At 55.5% G+C, this 17,350-nt stretch overlaps 8 protein-coding genes across 8 annotated transcripts; 2 read left to right on the top strand and 6 right to left on the bottom strand.

Annotated features, from left to right (window-relative positions):
• Positions 1-114: 114 nt before the first annotated feature.
• On the bottom strand, positions 115-2,843 carry BU26DRAFT_301234 (uncharacterized protein). Its single transcript, XM_033821787.1, has 3 exons — positions 2,413-2,843; positions 464-2,292; positions 115-410 (listed from the first exon to the last, which is right to left on the bottom strand). Exons 1-3 carry the CDS (start codon positions 2,645-2,647, stop codon positions 387-389), a joined length of 2,088 nt encoding a protein of 695 aa, XP_033685419.1. The 5' UTR covers positions 2,648-2,843; the 3' UTR covers positions 115-386.
• Positions 2,832-4,011, bottom strand: BU26DRAFT_301381 (uncharacterized protein). The gene has a single exon (XM_033821788.1). It carries the CDS (start codon positions 3,677-3,679, stop codon positions 3,038-3,040), a length of 642 nt encoding a protein of 213 aa, XP_033685418.1. The 5' UTR covers positions 3,680-4,011; the 3' UTR covers positions 2,832-3,037.
• BU26DRAFT_518795 (uncharacterized protein) lies at positions 3,623-4,410 on the top strand. Its single transcript, XM_033828898.1, has one exon. It carries the CDS (start codon positions 3,892-3,894, stop codon positions 4,291-4,293), a length of 402 nt encoding a protein of 133 aa, XP_033685417.1. The 5' UTR covers positions 3,623-3,891; the 3' UTR covers positions 4,294-4,410.
• BU26DRAFT_530721 (MFS general substrate transporter) lies at positions 4,345-7,010 on the bottom strand (the record flags this gene model as incomplete). The annotated part of the gene is made up of 13 exons (XM_033830979.1): positions 4,345-4,411; positions 4,470-4,527; positions 4,580-4,676; positions 4,720-4,779; positions 5,018-5,043; positions 5,098-5,398; positions 5,455-5,646; positions 5,696-5,732; positions 5,906-5,962; positions 6,014-6,060; positions 6,118-6,297; positions 6,369-6,513; positions 6,574-7,010. The coding sequence occupies 13 exons, from the start codon at positions 7,008-7,010 to the stop codon at positions 4,345-4,347; spliced, it is 1,704 nt and encodes a 567-aa protein (XP_033685416.1).
• Positions 7,011-8,996: 1,986 nt separating this feature from the next.
• BU26DRAFT_540175 (uncharacterized protein) lies at positions 8,997-10,084 on the bottom strand (the record flags this gene model as incomplete). Its single annotated transcript, XM_033831536.1, has 2 exons — positions 8,997-9,547; positions 9,601-10,084. The coding sequence occupies 2 exons, from the start codon at positions 10,082-10,084 to the stop codon at positions 8,997-8,999; spliced, it is 1,035 nt and encodes a 344-aa protein (XP_033685415.1).
• Positions 10,085-10,320: 236 nt separating this feature from the next.
• BU26DRAFT_483398 (Arylsulphatase) lies at positions 10,321-12,371 on the bottom strand. The gene is made up of 6 exons (XM_033825806.1): positions 12,045-12,371; positions 11,830-11,991; positions 11,481-11,776; positions 10,903-11,422; positions 10,737-10,843; positions 10,321-10,676 (listed from the first exon to the last, which is right to left on the bottom strand). The coding sequence occupies exons 1-6, from the start codon at positions 12,202-12,204 to the stop codon at positions 10,338-10,340; spliced, it is 1,584 nt and encodes a 527-aa protein (XP_033685414.1). The 5' UTR covers positions 12,205-12,371; the 3' UTR covers positions 10,321-10,337.
• A 1,346-nt stretch (positions 12,372-13,717) lies between these two features.
• BU26DRAFT_456043 (uncharacterized protein) lies at positions 13,718-15,837 on the bottom strand. Its single transcript, XM_033824902.1, has 2 exons — positions 15,744-15,837; positions 13,718-15,686 (listed from the first exon to the last, which is right to left on the bottom strand). The coding sequence occupies exons 1-2, from the start codon at positions 15,820-15,822 to the stop codon at positions 14,032-14,034; spliced, it is 1,734 nt and encodes a 577-aa protein (XP_033685413.1). The 5' UTR covers positions 15,823-15,837; the 3' UTR covers positions 13,718-14,031.
• A 255-nt stretch (positions 15,838-16,092) lies between these two features.
• Positions 16,093-17,017, top strand: BU26DRAFT_425534 (proteasome subunit alpha type-4; the record flags this gene model as incomplete). The annotated part of the gene is made up of 4 exons (XM_033823632.1): positions 16,093-16,116; positions 16,178-16,362; positions 16,415-16,833; positions 16,884-17,017. The coding sequence occupies 4 exons, from the start codon at positions 16,093-16,095 to the stop codon at positions 17,015-17,017; spliced, it is 762 nt and encodes a 253-aa protein (XP_033685412.1).
• Positions 17,018-17,350: the final 333 nt, after the last annotated feature.

The following is a 17,350-nucleotide window of genomic DNA, read 5'->3' as shown; positions in this document are numbered from 1 at the left end:
AAGTAAACTCCCATTAGCCATTACCCCAGTTTTTTTTTTGGCGGGTATCCCAACGATCATCGCTTCCAACGTCAAAATGTGAAGACAGCAAACCAAGGCAAATCGACAATCATCGCTCGTCAGCCAACACACAGCGTACAAGTACAACTGAGAGCGCGAAAGCATGAGCAGAAGGGAAGAAAAACAGGGGGGATGCGAAAAGGAGAATTAAGCCCATATGCAAAGTAGACAGGAAAAAGACTTTTTGTAGCCGCCAGCGCGTGTCGTCGTTATTCAGTGCCTCGTGTGTCCGAAGTTATGCTGCCCAAGATGCCGAAGGGAATATCGCGGAGGTAGAAGAGATCATAGGGAAAGGAGATACAGCCGAGGTAAATAGTCGATATGCATCAAGGCTTGAGCATGGGCATGATCTATTCGCGTATTAGCGATCCGCATGTGAATGCGAGGGGTAAGGGGCACTCACATGTATGGTGACCAACAACGGCATATCGAAGTTGTCGCGCTTGATATGCCACATGATCATGCAGTCAATGAGGCCGTTGGCGCTGAGGTTCCTCATTGCCGCTTCGCCCTGATGTATCGAACCATCCTCAAGCTTAACAGGGAGCTCATGCTTTAGAGGCTTGCCGTTCTGTGCCGTCTCTCCCATGCGGCCCATATCTTCTTTCGTAAGGTACCGAAGTAGATTGGCGCGGCGATGGCCTTTCCCCAGGGCGTCGCCGTACGCGAGGTCGGCAAAATCCTCGAGGTATTGAAGGGATGACGGCTCGTCCATGAGTTCGATGACGTTGACCGGATGCAATGTGTTGTCCGGTTCCTGGCCGGCCATGAGCGGCGTGGTATTTGTTTGAGTGGATAGCGAACTGTCGTTCGCCCGATCGCCATCACTTGGCCCCATGTTCGCGTTGAGGTTCGGTACTTGCCCCAAGAGGATGTCGCGCCTCCAGCCGGTGAGTATCTCGAATTCCTTGTTCATGCCTACAATCTCCCCTGAGCGGCGACAAATCAGATATGGAACGCCAACCTCAGCGTAGTTTTCTTGGAGAGTGATGAGGGACCGCTGCAGATTCTTTTCCGTGTATACGAGATCGTCGCGCGTAAGTTCTTCCGCCATTGACAACAATATAGGTCGGAAGACACCCAAGGCCGTAATAGCTCGCTTCCGCGAAGCTCCTGAATATCTGCGCTTTATCAAGTTGAAGAGCTCATGGAACGCGCGGGTATAATTGTGAGGCTCTCTGATGCCTTCGTAGATGGCTTTGTAGTCCCGACGCCGTTTCCTGATTGCATTAGGCTGCAACGGTCTCAGCGGACCGCCCGGCAGACGGTTTTCCTGCTGCGTGCGATTCACCGTGGGCGAGTGCTGCGGGTGCGGCTGACTAGGATTGGCGAAGAAAGCCGCGGCGGACAGAGGATTATCGTTCTCATAGCCAGAGTTCACGTCTGTCGATGCGGGACTGGCGCTCGAGAGGCTGGATGGACCCTGGCCAATAGCGTAAGCGTGCGGGCCGTTGAGACTGTCATGCCGGTTGTTCGCGTGGTCTATAGTAGTTGTGACCGGAGTATTGTTCGGGGTCTGTATCTGAATGCTGCCATGGCGAGAGTGCGCATTCTGCCACTCGGCGGTGGGTAAACCATCGGGACCAAATGGCATGTTAGTTGGCAGACCGTGATTTTCGTACGTCGCAGAGGACATTTGCGGGTTGTACAGATGAGCTGCCTGATTGAGAGGATTCATGGTGGTATCGTTCGCGTGAGCGTCGCCAGCGCCTGCCGACATGTGACCAAGCATACCGAGTTCCAAAGCGCCATAATGGTTGCCAAAGTTAAGGCTCGAGATGTCAAAGTTGAACAAGGCTGGGTCGCTGGGGTCGAAGAGCGGCCCGCCAAACTGGTGCATTTGGGACGAGGACGCTTGGGAAACCGTGTTCGGGTTAGTTGCAACGGCGTTGTGGTTCGTTTGACTGTAAGGAGGCGATATTGGAGCCTGTGGGTTGCTGAATGCCGGTTCCTGGCTGACCGGCGCATGGCCCGGTATGGAGTTCGTTGCATAGTATGTTGTCGAAGGAGCCTGCGTATAGTAGCCTCCCTGCCCGCCAGAGACGGCTTGTGGGTCCTGACTAGGGATGGGCACTGGACGGTTGCCGTTCATATGAGGATAGTGTCCACCCACACCAGGCATCAGCGCTCCGTCCGGCGCATCGTGGAGGTATTTGGCCTTCTTGCGCACGCCATCCATGCAATGATCCTGAAGACCACGCTTGATGCATCGATGGCAAGGCCGCTCGTCGCCTACATTGGTGCGTTAGAAAAGCCATGCACCGACTACAGGAATGGAAACTGTCTATGCTCCTATGTGCATGTTGAGGTGGATGCGCGAGAAGGGGGGTTTTGGAGGGCGTTCATACTCACCGCATGTCAGATGTGCTCGCTGGCAAGCAAAGCACGCTCTCCGCGCCTTCTTCCTGCGCGGTCTCGTCGGGTCCTTTGCATTCGATGCGGGCTTTTGGCCGTTGGCGGTCTTCTGGTCTGGCGAAGCGGCGCCGGAGTGCGGCTCAGTTGTCTGTTCGGCGGCCATGTCGCTCCCGTCTGGATCACCGCTGTATTCCGGCGAGGGAGATGCATCTTCGGCGTCTGGGGTGGTCATAATAACCCCTCTACGATACACAGGGACCACGGCTGGGACGGACACGGTCGCGAGCTACGGCCGGTGCTGCAGGCGCACGTTTCTCTCAGCGTGCAGCCGTCAATGTTGCGTCGGGCTCCTCCCAGGGCAACGGGTCAGCCAATGCGGGCAGGGCACACGGCTGGCGGCGTCCCAGCTGCGTGTTTCGAGGATGCGATCACGCGTGCGCTGGCTGCTCGAACGGGCGCTGCCGTGGCACACTGACAGGTCCTCTGGCGGCGTCGAGGGGACCCAATGGGCGGTGGCGCCTTCGCCTGCTTCAATCCGGCGGACAGGAATGGAGCAATGCTATTGTGACACAGAGCTGGGGTCCATACAGTCGAGGGGGCATTCGAGGAGCTCGCGGGCGCATCATGGCAGACGCAGAAACCGGTCTCTATCAGCGCGCGCTTCCCATGCTGCTGGAAGCGAGCTGGAGGGGGGGCGAGGCTCCGTGTGGGCAGGGAGATGCGGGTGCAGCGAGGTGGGCGGGAGGGAGGGCGTTCGAGGGCTGGCAGGCAGGGCAGCAGAGAGCAGGCCCTGGCGACGCTGTGGGACGGCGCTTGGGAGGGCTGTGTCGCGCCGTGGAGGGTGCGGCGGCGCGCGTCTGGAAGCGGCAGTGGCGACGGGGCGGCGACGGCAGGCGCGGGTTTGGAGCGCGCAGGGACTGCAGCAGAGACGAGTGCGATTGCTGTTCCCAAGTGCTGGCCCGCGCCGTCGGAGGGTACGGGCGATGGAGGGGGAGGTGGAGATGGCGGTGGTGAAGGGTGTCGTGCGGGCAAATGCGGGGAGCAGCTGTATGCGGTCGAGGGTCGCAAAAACTAAGCCTCGGATAGGCGGCATTTGATTGGTGCTCGTGAGCCCCGCATAACCGAAAGCCGCAGGAGCGCACCTGGAGCCCAGTCGCCCACTAGTCCCAACCGGGGCGAGCTCTGGCACGCGTCGCAGCGACGACACCCCGTCGTTCCATGCATCCGCCTCCCGCTTCACCGCCCAGTAGTCCGCCAGCTGCATGCCCACGCCCAACAGTCTGGCCTTTGGTGCAGAGGAGGTGGGCGCCCGCTTCACGCCCGCTCCACGCCCGCTTCACACGCCCAGCCTCCACCGCGCGCTCTCCTCCGCCACGGCCCAACGCCTGATCAACTCGCATGGCAGATCGAAAAGCAAACATCCGCCGCTGCTCTTTCTCACGCGCTGCGACGACGACGACTCGCCTGCGGGCGTGCATGCAGGATGTGATCAGGGGCCTTGGCAGCGAGATCCCATTAGCTCCTCGCATGCTCCGCGCGCCCTGTGCTACCGGCTATCACCATTCTACACCTCTTCCTCGACTCTCGCTAGCCTGCTGTGTCCCCTCGACTGTCTCTCTCCCTGTGTCTCTGCAATCCGACCACGTTCCCTCGCGCCGGCGCGCCGCTCCCCTAGCCAACGGTATCATCCGCAACCGCATCGGGCCCCGCGTCTCCGGCAACCCTCGAGCTGGCCCGGCTTCCCTCGTGGCGCCCAAGTCGCGTTGCACAAAGGCCCGGCCAGCCTGCTTCAACTGGTGTCACGTGTGGGCGCAAAAACTTGGTCATTCAATAAATCATGGATCGCATGCAACTGCCGTGCAACCTCTCTATTCTTAGTTCCTTTCCACTCAAATCCGCCACATACTCTTCTCCCCCGTCCCGCTCACTCTATGCTGATGCAAAGCGACTGTTGCCCCTGAGTCTCTGGCCAAATCGAAAGAAGAGGATGGGGAATCTAGTGACACCACGCAGTTAGCCACTTCCGCGACCGCACTGCCGGGACGCCTTCTTACGGGGACATGGCGAGGGCCAGGAATGCCAGCAGCGTCGTCGCCCATTGGTAGCCAACATCTTTCCCAATCAGTGACCGCCTTTTCATCAAACTGTCGCGCTTTCAACTCACTGTTGTACATCTGCACACCAAAGAGAGGGAAGGCCGCGGCAAAGTACGATCGCGCAAAACTGTTGGCTGCCAGTGCGCTTGCCGCATACAATGGGTACTGGTCGGCGAGGTCAATACTGGGTCCAGATACTAGGTCCGACTTCGGCCAACTCACGGCTTCGACCAAGAAGGTAAACACTCCAGAGTACACCCAAATGACGCTACGTCAGCAGAGAGAGCGGTCAGCACATTGTCCATCGATGACACCTGCATGTCCAGAAAGGGGAACAATACCCTACGCCAAAGACGGCTGAGAAGATTATTGGAGCTGCGTAGCAGGTGATCAGCTATTATTGCGACTCGCCAATATGCGGGTTGCTGCCGTACCTATCCAGTGCACCTGCAAGCCAAGGGTATCAGAAAATCTGAAGCAGCCAAGTTATCAGATCCTTTACTCACATGCGGATACGTGGTCCACCCAAACCCTGCATGCATCGCCATTAGCAGCATCCTAATGCCAATGGCCTGCAAGAGCTTACCAAAGAGTGCAACTGGGACGAGAAAGGCGCCAAATATCGTTGGAGGGAGCCGAAACTCTGGTTCAGAGCCGCCAGGCTCGCCCCCTTGCGCCTCACGCTGCTGCACGAGCCTGCTGTAGCTCTTCCTCCACAGCGGATCAGCCGCGATTCCGGACAGCATACCTACGAACAGTCCGAGGAAGGAGAGCCCGGTCTGGGATATGGAGAAGCCGTGATTGACCTCGAAGACGAGGGGAAACGCCCCGAAGAACAGGTACAGGATTCCCAACAGAATCGCGCTCAATATGCAGAGGTTGAGGCACTGAAGCACCGCATTAGTCCACCAATCATAACCCCAACCATAGAGGACGCGCCCACCATTGGTTCGAAGAAGAGCAGTTGAAACGGCCTGATGCAGGACCAGAGCACCGTCTTTGCGATGGACCTGGTCATCTTCTCGATTGGCGCTATCCACTCGGAGTTTCCGGTTTCTTTTCGCAATCGGATAGCCTTCTGGCGCAGAAGCACTGGGTGGTAGGTCTCAGGCACGAAAAGGACGATTAGGGCAAGCTAGAAGCGTTATTAGTCTCCAAGTCTCCGAGAGCACTTCACTGCCTACCTGAAGCCCAGACCAGATGGTGAGCAAATAGAAACACCTGTCACCGTCAGCACACCGTTTCCCAATGATAGCGCCAATACAATGGGCGCCGGAGGACGCGAAAGAGACCACTTGAAGCGATCACCGGAAACCCCTCTCGGGAAGGAAGCAAGATCTCCAGTGGCCCCTGGTAATATGCAAGATCGTTCAAGGGTCAGAGGCTCCCCTTACCATCTCCACGTAGTGTTTTGCACAATAAATCCCCCCACGAGAGGGCCGATCTCGGGCCTGGTTAGGCGTCAGCCGGCGAAGCAGGGCAGTCGAAGGGGGCGTCAATACCCCACGAATGGGCTTGCGGTATACACCATCATTGGCGCAGACAGCTCCTTCAGAGGCGTCAGTATCAGGCATCAAGGCGCAGGAACGTGCATGCATAAACTAACGTGTTTCGCAAACATGTCTCCCACAGTTCCGCCAGCCACACTCAGGAAAGCGCTGCCGGCCAATCCGTCGAGGAAGCGTGCCACTAGCATCGTCTGGATATTGCGCGCAACTGCGCACGGAACCATGAAGATGAGGAAGAACGAAAAGGAACAGATATAGATCGGCCTGCGGCCGTAGAACTGCCCGCGCGTGTTAGTCTGCAGGACATGGAGGGTCTTGCCCTGCACGCTGCGCTGCCCGGACGACGCACCTCAGAAAGGGGAGAAAGAATCATAGGTCCTGTTCCTAGGCCTGCGACGAAAAGGCTGAGTCCCAAAGTGCAGATCAGCCGCGAGGTGTGGAACTCGGGTATCAGCTGACCGTAGGTGCTTGTATATAGTGACGACGTGCAAGTCCTATCGATAATCGTTAGCTTGTGCACTCATCTATTTTAGATGCCGTGTGAGAGTACGTACACGCACAGCGAACTAGCACTGACGATGAGGACAATGGCCCAGCGTCGTAGCTTCGTCATACTCCGCGGATTCATTGGGTCCGCGTCTCCATCCCACTTGACTAGGAAAGGTTCATCGGCGACAGTACCACCTCTGGATATGTTCGGTCGTTCTTCGTCGAGGCAGGTGTATCCGTCTGCTCCAGCGCGAGACTGGTGCGACTTGATCGAGCGTAGGCTTCTGGCATGAGGCAACCCGGGTCTGTCGGAGTCGTGCGAATGGGACGAGATTTCGTCGCCGTCCAACGCTTCTTTCCCAAAGCCATCGAGTCCAATCTCGTCCGTCTTCTCTTCGTCGAGGCTTGCATTCAGCTCTTCCCTGTTCTCAAAGTCAATTGATGAGCTGTCTTCCAGCCCGTCCCTAGTGGCGCTCTCGCTCCTTCTTGGTTTCTCAGTCATATCTAACGTGTAATTGGCCACTCTTCCCGGTCAGATTTCGTTCAGCGACGTCTGTAATCGTAGTCTGACACACCCTTCACGATGCCTTCGAATCCGTCGGCGTTATTTTAAAATTTATTCGTCTCTACCCCACTCGGATTTAACTCGCTTTGGACCGGCCCTAGCAAATTCCCATTCGATGACAAACGCGCTCGTCATGGGAAATAAACCCTGCGGAAGATCCAGATTGACCCGGAAAAGTTTCCGCGCAGGCCGAAGCCGCCGATTGGGAGAAGACCATCACAATCCGAGTTTGACGCTCCACCCGGGCACAGCTAGTGGCAACTTTCGTAGGTGGGGGTCCTATTCCTTTGGAGATAGACGCCTGTGCCGCTCGGTCGGTCGCGTCTTTCGGCTCGCGAACGCGGGAGTGCTTTACCGAAACCATCGAGAGCCCCAGATCTAGTAAGCCCTTCCGCAGCCTAAAGAGCACCGTATATCTCCGTTATGTCCTGTAGTTGCCGTTGAAGCTCGATTCTGGATACTTCCTCGATTGCTAAGACCAGCAGGTAAACTTCGGCCGTAAGTGAGGCTCCAGTCGGATACGCCAGCAAAGGGGACAGAGGGTATTAAGGAGCACAGGATCGGTGCTGATTTTGGGAGACTTAGAACATCTGAGTTGAATTAGCTATTGTATTGTTTGGAGTCTGCATTGCCGAGTGGGAATTTTCCTCTCCGCCAGAATATCTCTCACAAATGTCGTCCGGCAATCCGGAAAGAAAGGAACGGCGCGGACACCACAAAATCCACAGGTCCAATAGCTTTCTCTTCCTCTCCATGCAGAAGGTTATCATGACTGTACGGGAAGCGTCGCTCCATCGTCCTTCAGCTAGGAAGGAATTCATACAAATGCCTCGCTAGCAACAAAGCGAGAAGCAAGACGATGTGGAAGACATCGACTCCGCTGACATATCTCTAAATTAGCACCTACTAAGTAAAGCAGATCCTCCAGGTAGTTCAGCTCATCGACCAGCCAACGAGGCTGGTGTAGTCAAGCACCACTCCCACGCACAGAATCATCATGAGTAGCCAACGATCCCAACCAGTTCCTTTCCATCGAACGGATTCGAGCCAGGCATGACAGAGGGCGCTGGTAGTTTAAAGACCTGCGTCAGCAGCGGCATCTCTTTTTGGCTGCTTTGAGGTCCGATCCTGGGCTTCGCGCATGCACATCCGTGCAGAAATCGAGGAAGACTCCGCCGCATGCAAGCTTCCATAGGCTAGTACAAATCTTCAGCAGAAAGCCGTCTACGCCTTAGGACCAAGGCCATTGTTCCAGACTCGATACAGTGTTCATGGGCTCAACGAGAAGACCTCCCAGGAAACCAGCTGCGGCAATGAGCACGAACCACCCTATTGTGCTCAGAAGAGAGGCGTGCGGCAGACCATGCACATATCCCCAGTCAGACTATTGTTGATCCTTTGAGGAAGCAGACTTTACCGAAGAGGTGGTTGCATGGCAGGATCCGGACTGCGCATGTGCCCTCGTTAAAAATGTCGACGTGGTTTGCTAGGATGATGCGGGCTCATAGGAAGGTTAGCTTCGAGATTAGTACAGAGGCCATAGCAGAGTTGCAAAAGGAAGTTACGTGAGAGTCGAAGGATGGTTTGCGGAGGTTTAACCGTTGTGCTAAAAAAGGCGACTCGTCCTCCGTTGTATGCGTGAAATGCGTTTGTTTGCCCTGTGCGGTGACTGGATCAATCGCGGATGCGTTCTGGCTGTGTACGCCGATGAGGGGAAGCACGAGTAGAACTGGATCAGAGACCTTTACCAACCGCCCAAGGTGGTTATCACCCTAAACAAAGGTGAATCTTGATCTGGTATTCCCAGCGTCCTTTCCACCAAAAACATTCGAGCTTCAACAACCCCGCGTCCTGGATTTCTCAGCGTCTTGACTCAGTACCATCACCTCAGGTGCACTCACTATATTTCTCAATCTCAATTCTCTAAACACCTCCACCCCACCCTAGCACCACATAGACCACAGCACCCAAATTCCCATCCCAACCTAACGCCTTCACGGCTTGACCACCGGTCCACAAGCCCCTGGCAACATCTCTCCACCCGGCGGCCTTCCTCGTTATCACTAGATTTGCCACGACGAAGCCTCCTGAGATCGAAATGCTCTGCATGACATCGGCACCGCGCAAGCTTACGCGACCAGAATGCGGAAGGAGAAGGATGACCCGGGTCATAAGTACCAGCGGTATGAAAACCAGATGATTGCGGAGGCGTGGAAGAGCGATAAGGGAGGCATTTAGAAGGATCGTTGGCAATGTGAGTGAGGTCTTCTTGTAAGTCTTCTTTGGCCGGTTGGGACCGTTGGTGTTAGCAGTGTCGGCCTGTTTTTCTGATGCTGGCGCTGCGCTTGACTGTAGATCCGAAGATGAGAGATGTAGCTGTATAACAAATAGCGATACCGTGAGAGAGACGGGTAGAATCTGGCCGAGCATAATATACGGAAACATCATCTTGCGATCGAATCTGCGCTCGCTTGCTACAGTTCCGTCAGCACCAACGAATCTCCAACATACAATGCTCGAAACTCACCTTTCCCAGCCATCCAAATATTCCAAAACCAAGTGCCCACAATCGCCGCCTGCGTCCACGCGGTGCTCGGGCCATCCCTAACCAACTCTTTCGCGAAGCTTTCAAACAGTGAAGTCTCCAGCATCCATGACTTGAGACTCTCTATCGTCATATCCGTTTCCCAGAGGCCCTGAGGTCCAGCCCAGTTCGTGTACGATGCGATGAGGAAGCCGAGCATGTGATACGAGAGCGTTGCGAAGCTGATGGAAGAGAGAAAGGCATAGATGTTGATGTGGCGTGCTCGGACACTCTTGATGGCTTCCGTTTTTTTATCGTCTTTTGCGGCATTCGCACTGAAGAATATGGCAATGTATTGACGGTACAAGGAGAGCAAAATAGAGGTCGTGAAGTATAGAGCAAGAACGATGTAGGAGAGAAACAGCGTAGATCCCAGAACGTTGTACGGAGGGGTCGCACGCGCGACCAGGGCATCCAAGCCGTACATCTTGAATTTTGACGCACTCCTCGAGCGTTGAGAGGATATTCTTCGTGGTATATATAAGACGCATTGCAAATAAGGACACATAGTCAACAGTGTTCGGAACGCGATGGATGACGTCATGAAACAATTGGTGTCTGAAAGTTCGGGCATCGCGACAGCACCGCAAGAATGGTTCGAGACGGCAACAACAACCGAGGGTTTATGTTTTGCCAGTTATACTTCTTCCTTAGAGGATTCTAGACTTTCCCAGATCAAATTACGTCCACTGTGGCCAACTATTCATCCCCCCATATGCAATACCCTCTTGCGGTCCCTCCGAAGAGACAATATGCCCCGGCTCACACTTGCTGAACGCCACCTTCGGCTGGCTCTCATAGAACGCATCGTATTTCGCATCCATCGCATCGCGCAAGTTCACCACACCCCCCTTCGGATGAACCACAGACCATGGATCCGTACAGGATGAAGCACTGCAGCTTTTGAGCACCATGAGCAGTGCGTCAAGACGGTTTTGGGTTTGCGCGATGGGGCGCGCCAGGAGATAGGTCGAAGCTTGGGTGGGTGCCGCGAGGTTGGTCATCTGGCCGGGGTCGGTCTGGTGGTTGGGTTACTGGGTGCAATGGGATGGTAGGATGTGGTGAAGAAGGGTACTTACGTTCATATCGTAGAGCTCGTGCTCGTTCGAGCACCAGACAGTGTACGACAAGTTATACGTATCCCCAATGACGCGTAAAGATTTGTACGTATTATTTGCCCATGCCACTGTACAGCATCGTCAGCGAAGTCTAAACCACTCGGCAGATCCAGAGCTTGATACTTACTCCCACCAGCAGCATTGCCTCTCACAGCAAACTTCCCCTCCTCAAGGCCCACGCCCCAAAATTCCACCCCAACATGGTCACGCTTCCGATTGCTCATCGCTTTGGCCACCGCGCCGTCAGTGACCGGAATCGGCGTCCCGTCGAACTCGCTTCTCTGTTTGATGCCCGCGAGATCGAACAGCGTCGGCACGACGTCAGTATGCGACGTAACAACATCGATGACTCTCCCTGCTGCAGTACTAGGCCCTCGGATATAGAATGGGACGTTGATATCCTCTTCGGTGGCGCACGTCTTTCCCGCCTGTAGTCTATGCTGTCCGATGTGGAACCCGTTGTCAGAGGTGTATATAATGTACGTGTTATCCAGGATTCCGTATTGCTCCAAGCGCGAGATAACACCATCGACAAGTTCATCTATTGCTTGAAGCGACTGTAGTCGAGTGCGGTAGAATTCGTCCCCATATTCGACAACTGTGTCGTTTAGTTGATCCAGTTGGTATATCCAGCTTGCCATGCTTGGCTATGACCGCGTGTTAGTAACCCAGATCGGTGGAAGGTATGAAGAGTTGGGAACTCACCACATCCGGGTTGAAGTTGTACGTTCTCGGAACACGCGCATCAGGGAACAGATCCTTGTGCCTGGTGGCAGGACTGGGTTGAGTAAATGCCCCGGAACCCGGCCAGCCAGCATGAGGTGCAATAGGAGCGACGCCGAGGAAAAACGGTTTCGAATCCTTGCTCGCCTGCTCGAGCAGACCTAGAGCTCGGTCTTTCACGAGATCGGTGTTGTACTGGCCGGGGTAGGTGACTGGCGGAGATGTATTTTTCTGAAAAGTCGCGTTCCAGTAGTTGTAGGTCCCTGGATCGACAAGGACTGGTTGGCTGGTCAGGATATCAATGCAATGAAGGAGAGAGAGGGAGTGGTACAATCAGACGCCGTCCATCCACCCGGCAGAGGATCGTTCCAATTATTTATCGAGTGCGAGTTCATCAACTTGCCGACGTAGTACGTATTGTATCCTTCCTTTTGCAACCAGACTGGGAGATAATTGTCGTTCAGTCCTTGAGAAACGAATTTTGGGTAGCCGCCTATGCTTATGGTCAATACGTCCAGCTTCTTCGACGATCGGGTGCCAACGTACCATAAGGTGGGTTTACATCCGTAACATTGGTGTTATGAGACATCCTGCCAGTCAAAAGACTCACCCGAGACGGGCAGCAAACGGCGATAGTGCAGTAGTGTTGTCGGTAGAAGGTTCCACCCCGGGCCATGTGCTTCTGGACTAGTGGCATATAATCCATAGACGCGAGGTGCAAGTCCTGATCATCGCTCAGAATGAGGACGAAATTCGGACGAGATTCATAGCTGGAGCTGGCAGTAGCAGTGATAGCAAAGCAGCTGAGAAGCGCGGTGAGACATAGTCGGGAAAAGATGTTGGAGAAGAATATGTTGAATTAAGTCAATTGGGAAGGGAAGTCGCCGGTAAGTCCGCGTGTGGGGAGGCGCCCTGGAGTGCGAATATATATTGTAGATAGCCGGGAGGTGAATGGGAAATTTTCGGCCGAGGGAAGTGAAGGTGAAATGTTCATTATGGCCAAGACCTGGGATACCGCAAACCCCACAGAATACTAAGGCCCGAACGTTCAATGAGAAGTGCCTGCTCTTCCTCTACGATCAGAGCGGACATCACATTCATCCTATCCGTTACTCTAGCGACACCAGCAAGATTGAGGATCGCCATTTGTCCCTGCTGGGTGAGGGAGTTGGGGTCAAGCTACAGCCTCGAATAGGCAGCTCTACCAGTTTTCAACGATTTGCGGGGCAGCTGAGTCTCCTCGAAGAAGACGTCACTCGAAGCTGGGGTCCATGTCCTTAGGAGTTTGGATTGAGGGCAGGTCCCAGTGCCGAGTGAAGAGGGTGATGGCCGAGTCTCAGCGAAAGATCGCTATGAAAAGAAGGGATTAGGTCAAGGTAAGGCGTCATTTTAGCTACATCGTCCTTTGATTAGAGATTTCGATGCGATTGGAGTACGTATACCCTCACCTACGGCTACTTTTTCGCTACCCCACGCGGCCGTTACCGATTTGCGGGAAATGAGATCTGGAGATGCGGGCTGTAATCTGAGAACGTTTTAGTATAAGGGGAACATACGAGCTATCCAAGTACTGATCAAACCAGCTTACGTTCGGCATTAGCCTATCCCATACGCTCCGCGCTCGCCTACCTGTACCGCGTCGGCATGAGTTCTTGCTCATGTCTAATCTAGTCTGGAAAGCCGGGCGCAGTGGGAACGGAGTTCTTCCCGAAAGTTATTGCCGAGAGGCTCTCAGCAGCAGGAGGCCGGTTAGACGACGTCGCCTTCTGTTTTCATAGGTTAAAGAGGATCGGTAACACGCTGCACAAAGGGATTAGGATTTGTGAACACCTCTCCCCTCTCCCCTCTACTCTCCAATTTCGCTTACCCTTCGCGCTTTATCACCAACCGAACTTAGTCTTGCTTCGTCCCACCACGACGACCATATCAGTCCTTTCTACAGTTGTGATGACATCATCCCAACTGTGCAGTTCTGGGGCAATTCGCAGTGACCCATGAAGGATATTATGGCGTACTTTTGAGATCGCAGCGCACAACATTTCGTCTCTTCGGCAATAGTCGTAAAAGCCCGACCACGCGGACTCGAGAGTTCGATATCGCATTTCGGGCTGAGCTTCCCTGCTCGCAGCGATGCACCTCCACCAACGCGGTCTCGTATCAACGTTCTTCCGAAATATCTCGCAAGCCCTGGTTCTTCTCTTTCCACTTCTGCCATGGAGCCCAGGATCAGTAATTCCATCACTTTCAAGAATGTCTGATGGGGTGAAAATTCCAACGGTTATTTGGAATGCGTGGCCGATTCGAGCGTGTAAAGGAACCGGATAGAGGACTTCTTGTCGAATTGGACGGACACGGGCAGCAATCGTGATAGTAGGGTGACTAGTTCCATGACAGTAACGAGAAACAAGAAAAGACCATGACAAGGGCGTGAAGATAAAGAAATGCCCACAGGAGTATCAGAGGCCAACTTTGGGTATCACTACTGCAACCCGCAGCTATTCGGGTGGACTATCTCCTACCTGTAAGAGGGCATTCATGATGAGCTCAACTGAGCCCTCAAACCTCCCTTGCCGACATTCATGGCGCGCTCAATCTCGATCTCCTCCTCGCGTAACCTGCCTCTGCCGTAGGCAAGTTCGCGCTCCTGTTTTCGTCTCTCTTCTCGGACGCGCCTCTCACGCTCCGCAAGAGCCCTTTCGCGTCGCCGCCGCTCCTCCCGCCTCTTCGCCGCTTCGGCTTCTTCCTCTGCTGATGCGGCGCCCCCCTCCGGCGCCCGAGGAAGCGTCGATATGTATGTTTCAATAAGGGCTTCGCGGGTTGATGGTGACAGTGAAATGTATCTAAGGTCAGTTAATACTGCGGAGGGAAGAGTATCGAGTGTGGTCGAGCGATTGAGCGACACCAAGGGTTGCGCTTTTAGTAGTGCTGCGAGATCGGATTTCAGCTCGGAGGACCTCATGCCTAGTCTCTTGATGTGATCGCGGTACAGCTTCTCCTTCTCTTTGTCCGACAATTTCGTATCCTTCATTTCCGGCTCCTTCTTATACTTCCTCCGAAACTCGGGCCAGTAGAGCTTCGGCGTGGCGTATCGGTCGAGGAAGGCTAAGTACGGTCCTCTTGGGTCTAGCTTCTGCTGCTTCGCCTTTTGTTCTTTGAGCAAATGGATCTTTTCCCGTGTCCATTCGTCGAAGCAGTCTTTCCGCGCCTTCATATTAGGTAGCGCTTTATACCGTTCGTCGTCGTATAATATGCCGCCCTCAAGGACCTTCTCCCATGGTGTGTAAGGGCTGATGCGCGTGTCGTCTAGCAGTTCCTTAAACAAGGCCTTGCAATCCTCCTCTGATAGGGGCGGCTCCTCCTCCTCCTCCTCGTCGTACTCTTCGTCGTATCCTCCCTCCATCTCTTCCATCTGCGCCAGTTGCCAAGCAAGGTCATCTTCACCTATGTCCATGGGCGGATGCTCACCAAGCTCCTCGGTCTTCTGTCGCTTCGACGGATGCTCGGCCTCTTCCCCTTCGTCATCCGTGACCTCTACCTCCTCGTATTCTTCCTCATCCTCCATACCCTCTTCGCCCACTACCTCGACTATTTCCTGCTGCATTTCGTCCTCGGCTGCGGCGAGGTCTGCCTCTATCTCCGCCATTGCGGCGTCGTCCTCGACGTCGCTTGGTTCCCCTCGCTCCCTCCGCTCCCTCTTTTCTCGCTCAATGCGGTCGAACTCCACAACAGCCGTCATGACATCCGGCGGGAACTTCCAGAGGCTCTTGTTGGTATCCTTATTCCACACAAACCTCCTTCCGAGCTTTGTCTTCACCAGCACCCAAGGCGCGCAGCCGGGGATATCTTGGCGATGCTTCGGCCGATCTTCTGGCTGTTGCTTCTTGTCTTGAAAGCCGCCGTGGCCCCCGCGAAAGCCCCCACGATGCCCGCCTCTGGCATAGTGTTGGCCTCTGTTGTGGGGGGAGTGCTGCGGCGCACCTCCAAAGATGAGGTTCTCTATCTGCTTCCTGGGGTCGAAAGCACTCTGTGTGGCCGGAGCTTCGATAGGGCGGTCGCTAGCGGTCGGGCCCAGAGCGGCAGACGGCAGTGGCGGGGGAGGATGGGTCCCGAAGCTCGGGGCGGCGGCGGCGGAGACGGGGCGAGTGTAGGTAGATTTCTTCGTTTCGGTGTTGTAGTAGTATGTATGTCCTGTGAATTGTAAGTAAAGCAATGCTTGTGACGCAGCGAGAGCTGGGAACGGTCTACCCGAGGGCGCCTTGTGTTCTGCCCATCCTGGCGGGAGCGGGGGCGGCGGGGGCGGCGGCCGCACGGGTATATCAGCCATCTGGACGGTCAATAGCACGCTGAGGTAACTCGGGGGTTGTATAATCCGCGCGCTGGTGTGGGGGTGGTGTTGCGGCTCTGGAGCTCGAGAAAAGTGGCCGGGCTTGGCGCTGGTCCGCCGCCGACGCGCGTGAAGCTTGTGCCTGGAGCTCCAGGGCGCCCATCAACACCAGTCCACGCCCCAGCTCCATCGCCGCCCGCTGTTTGCAGTACACAGCAGTCCCCTCCATTGGCCCCCTCGCAGCTTCTGAGCTCAGCATAGCTTGCCATCATGTCGCGAAGATACGACTCAAGGGTAACCCGCTGCTCCAACCTCCCGCCGCCAGCCAACACGTCGGTGCTAACGCAGGCTGCAGACGACCATCTTCTCGCCCGAAGGACGGCTCTACCAGGTCGAATACGCGCTCGAGGCTATTTCGCACGCAGGAACGGCGCTGGGCATTCTCGCCCAGGATGGCATTGTGCTTGCGGCAGAGAGGAAGGTCACCAGCAAGCTGCTGGAGCAGGACACATCGGCGGAGAAGCTCTATATTCTGAACGAGTGCGTGGGCCCCGCCATCGCCGCACTCACGAGGCTGACAGAGCGCCCCCAGCAACATGATCTGCGCCGTGGCAGGCATGACGGCCGATGCCAACATCCTAATCAACTACGCCCGTCAAGCCGCCCAGCGCTACCTCCTCACCTACAATGAAGACATCCCGTGCGAACAGCTCGTACGCCGGCTATGCGATCTGAAGCAGGGATACACGCAGCACGGTGGTCTGCGGCCCTTCGGCGTCTCCTTCATCTACGCAGGATGGGATCCGCAGCGGCAGTTCCAGCTCTACCAGAGCAACCCCAGCGGCAACTACGGAGGCTGGAAGGCGACGAGCGTCGGCGCCAACAACGCATCCGCACAGAGCCTGTTGAAGCAGGACTACAAGGAGGATTGCGACCTGAAGGAGGCCTGCGGGCTTGCTGTCAAGGTGCTTAGCAAGACGATGGATTCTACCAAGCTGAGCAGCGAGAAGAGTCCGTATCTCCCACTGCCTGGCCTGGGCAGAGAGCTAACATTCGCATAGTTGAGTTCGCGACCGTTGGCAGGACGAAGTCCGGGAACATCTACCACCACCTCTGGGGAGCCGACGAGATCGATGCCTTGCTGAAGGAGCATGGCCTGGCCAAGGCAGAGGACACCGAAATGGCCGAAGGCTAGACGTCTGAAGGATTCGTGGAGGATCAGCGGCGTTCGGGGATCGCGCAATAGAGATGGCCTGTAGAATACTTGGCCAGGTGAGAGTGCCATAGCCTTGGGCACCCGACCTCACCTTTCGTCTGCAAGCCACTATGTGTCGCTTTATCTCCATCCTATGACACGCCTCTGCCCCTGACGACGCTCGTTGCTTTTCCTCTTAGATGACCAGCCCTGTTTCCTCGTTGCCCTCGCCAGTCGCGGCTTCCTCGCCCGTCACGGCGCCATTTTTGCTCTCGCCAATTTGTCACCGCCCTTCTCACACTCATTCTCCTCCACCTCGCTCGATGCGCCACA

Source organism: Trematosphaeria pertusa, assembly GCF_010094035.1.
Source record: "Trematosphaeria pertusa strain CBS 122368 unplaced genomic scaffold BU26scaffold_6, whole genome shotgun sequence".
Classification (NCBI taxonomy): domain Eukaryota; kingdom Fungi; phylum Ascomycota; class Dothideomycetes; order Pleosporales; family Trematosphaeriaceae; genus Trematosphaeria; species Trematosphaeria pertusa.
Note: the sequence above shows the minus strand (reverse complement) of the source record. Positions and strands in the feature narration are given on the sequence as shown.

Excerpts from the sequence above, each read along its gene's own strand:
- BU26DRAFT_301234 (XM_033821787.1), bottom strand. The coding sequence starts at position 2,647 with ATGACCACCCCAGACGCCGAAGATGCATCTCCCTCGCCGGAATACAGC. Across the intron at positions 2,293-2,412 it reads GCGAGCACATCTGACATGCG|GCGACGAGCGGCCTTGCCAT; the intron begins GTGAGTATGAAC and ends GCACCAATGTAG. Across the intron at positions 411-463 it reads CGTTGTTGGTCACCATACAT|ATCATGCCCATGCTCAAGCC; the intron begins GTGAGTGCCCCT and ends ATACGCGAATAG.
- BU26DRAFT_301381 (XM_033821788.1), bottom strand. The coding sequence starts at position 3,679 with ATGCAGCTGGCGGACTACTGGGCGGTGAAGCGGGAGGCGGATGCATGG.
- BU26DRAFT_518795 (XM_033828898.1), top strand. The coding sequence starts at position 3,892 with ATGCAGGATGTGATCAGGGGCCTTGGCAGCGAGATCCCATTAGCTCCT.
- BU26DRAFT_483398 (XM_033825806.1), bottom strand. The coding sequence starts at position 12,204 with ATGGATTATATGCCACTAGTCCAGAAGCACATGGCCCGGGGTGGAACC. Across the intron at positions 11,423-11,480 it reads ACAACTTCAACCCGGATGTG|CCAAGCATGGCAAGCTGGAT; the intron begins GTGAGTTCCCAA and ends ACGCGGTCATAG. Across the intron at positions 10,677-10,736 it reads ACGAGCTCTACGATATGAAC|ACCGACCCCGGCCAGATGAC; the intron begins GTAAGTACCCTT and ends CCCAACCACCAG.
- BU26DRAFT_456043 (XM_033824902.1), bottom strand. The coding sequence starts at position 15,822 with ATGGCTGATATACCCGTGCGGCCGCCGCCCCCGCCGCCCCCGCTCCCG. Across the intron at positions 15,687-15,743 it reads AGAACACAAGGCGCCCTCGG|GACATACATACTACTACAAC; the intron begins GTAGACCGTTCC and ends TACAATTCACAG.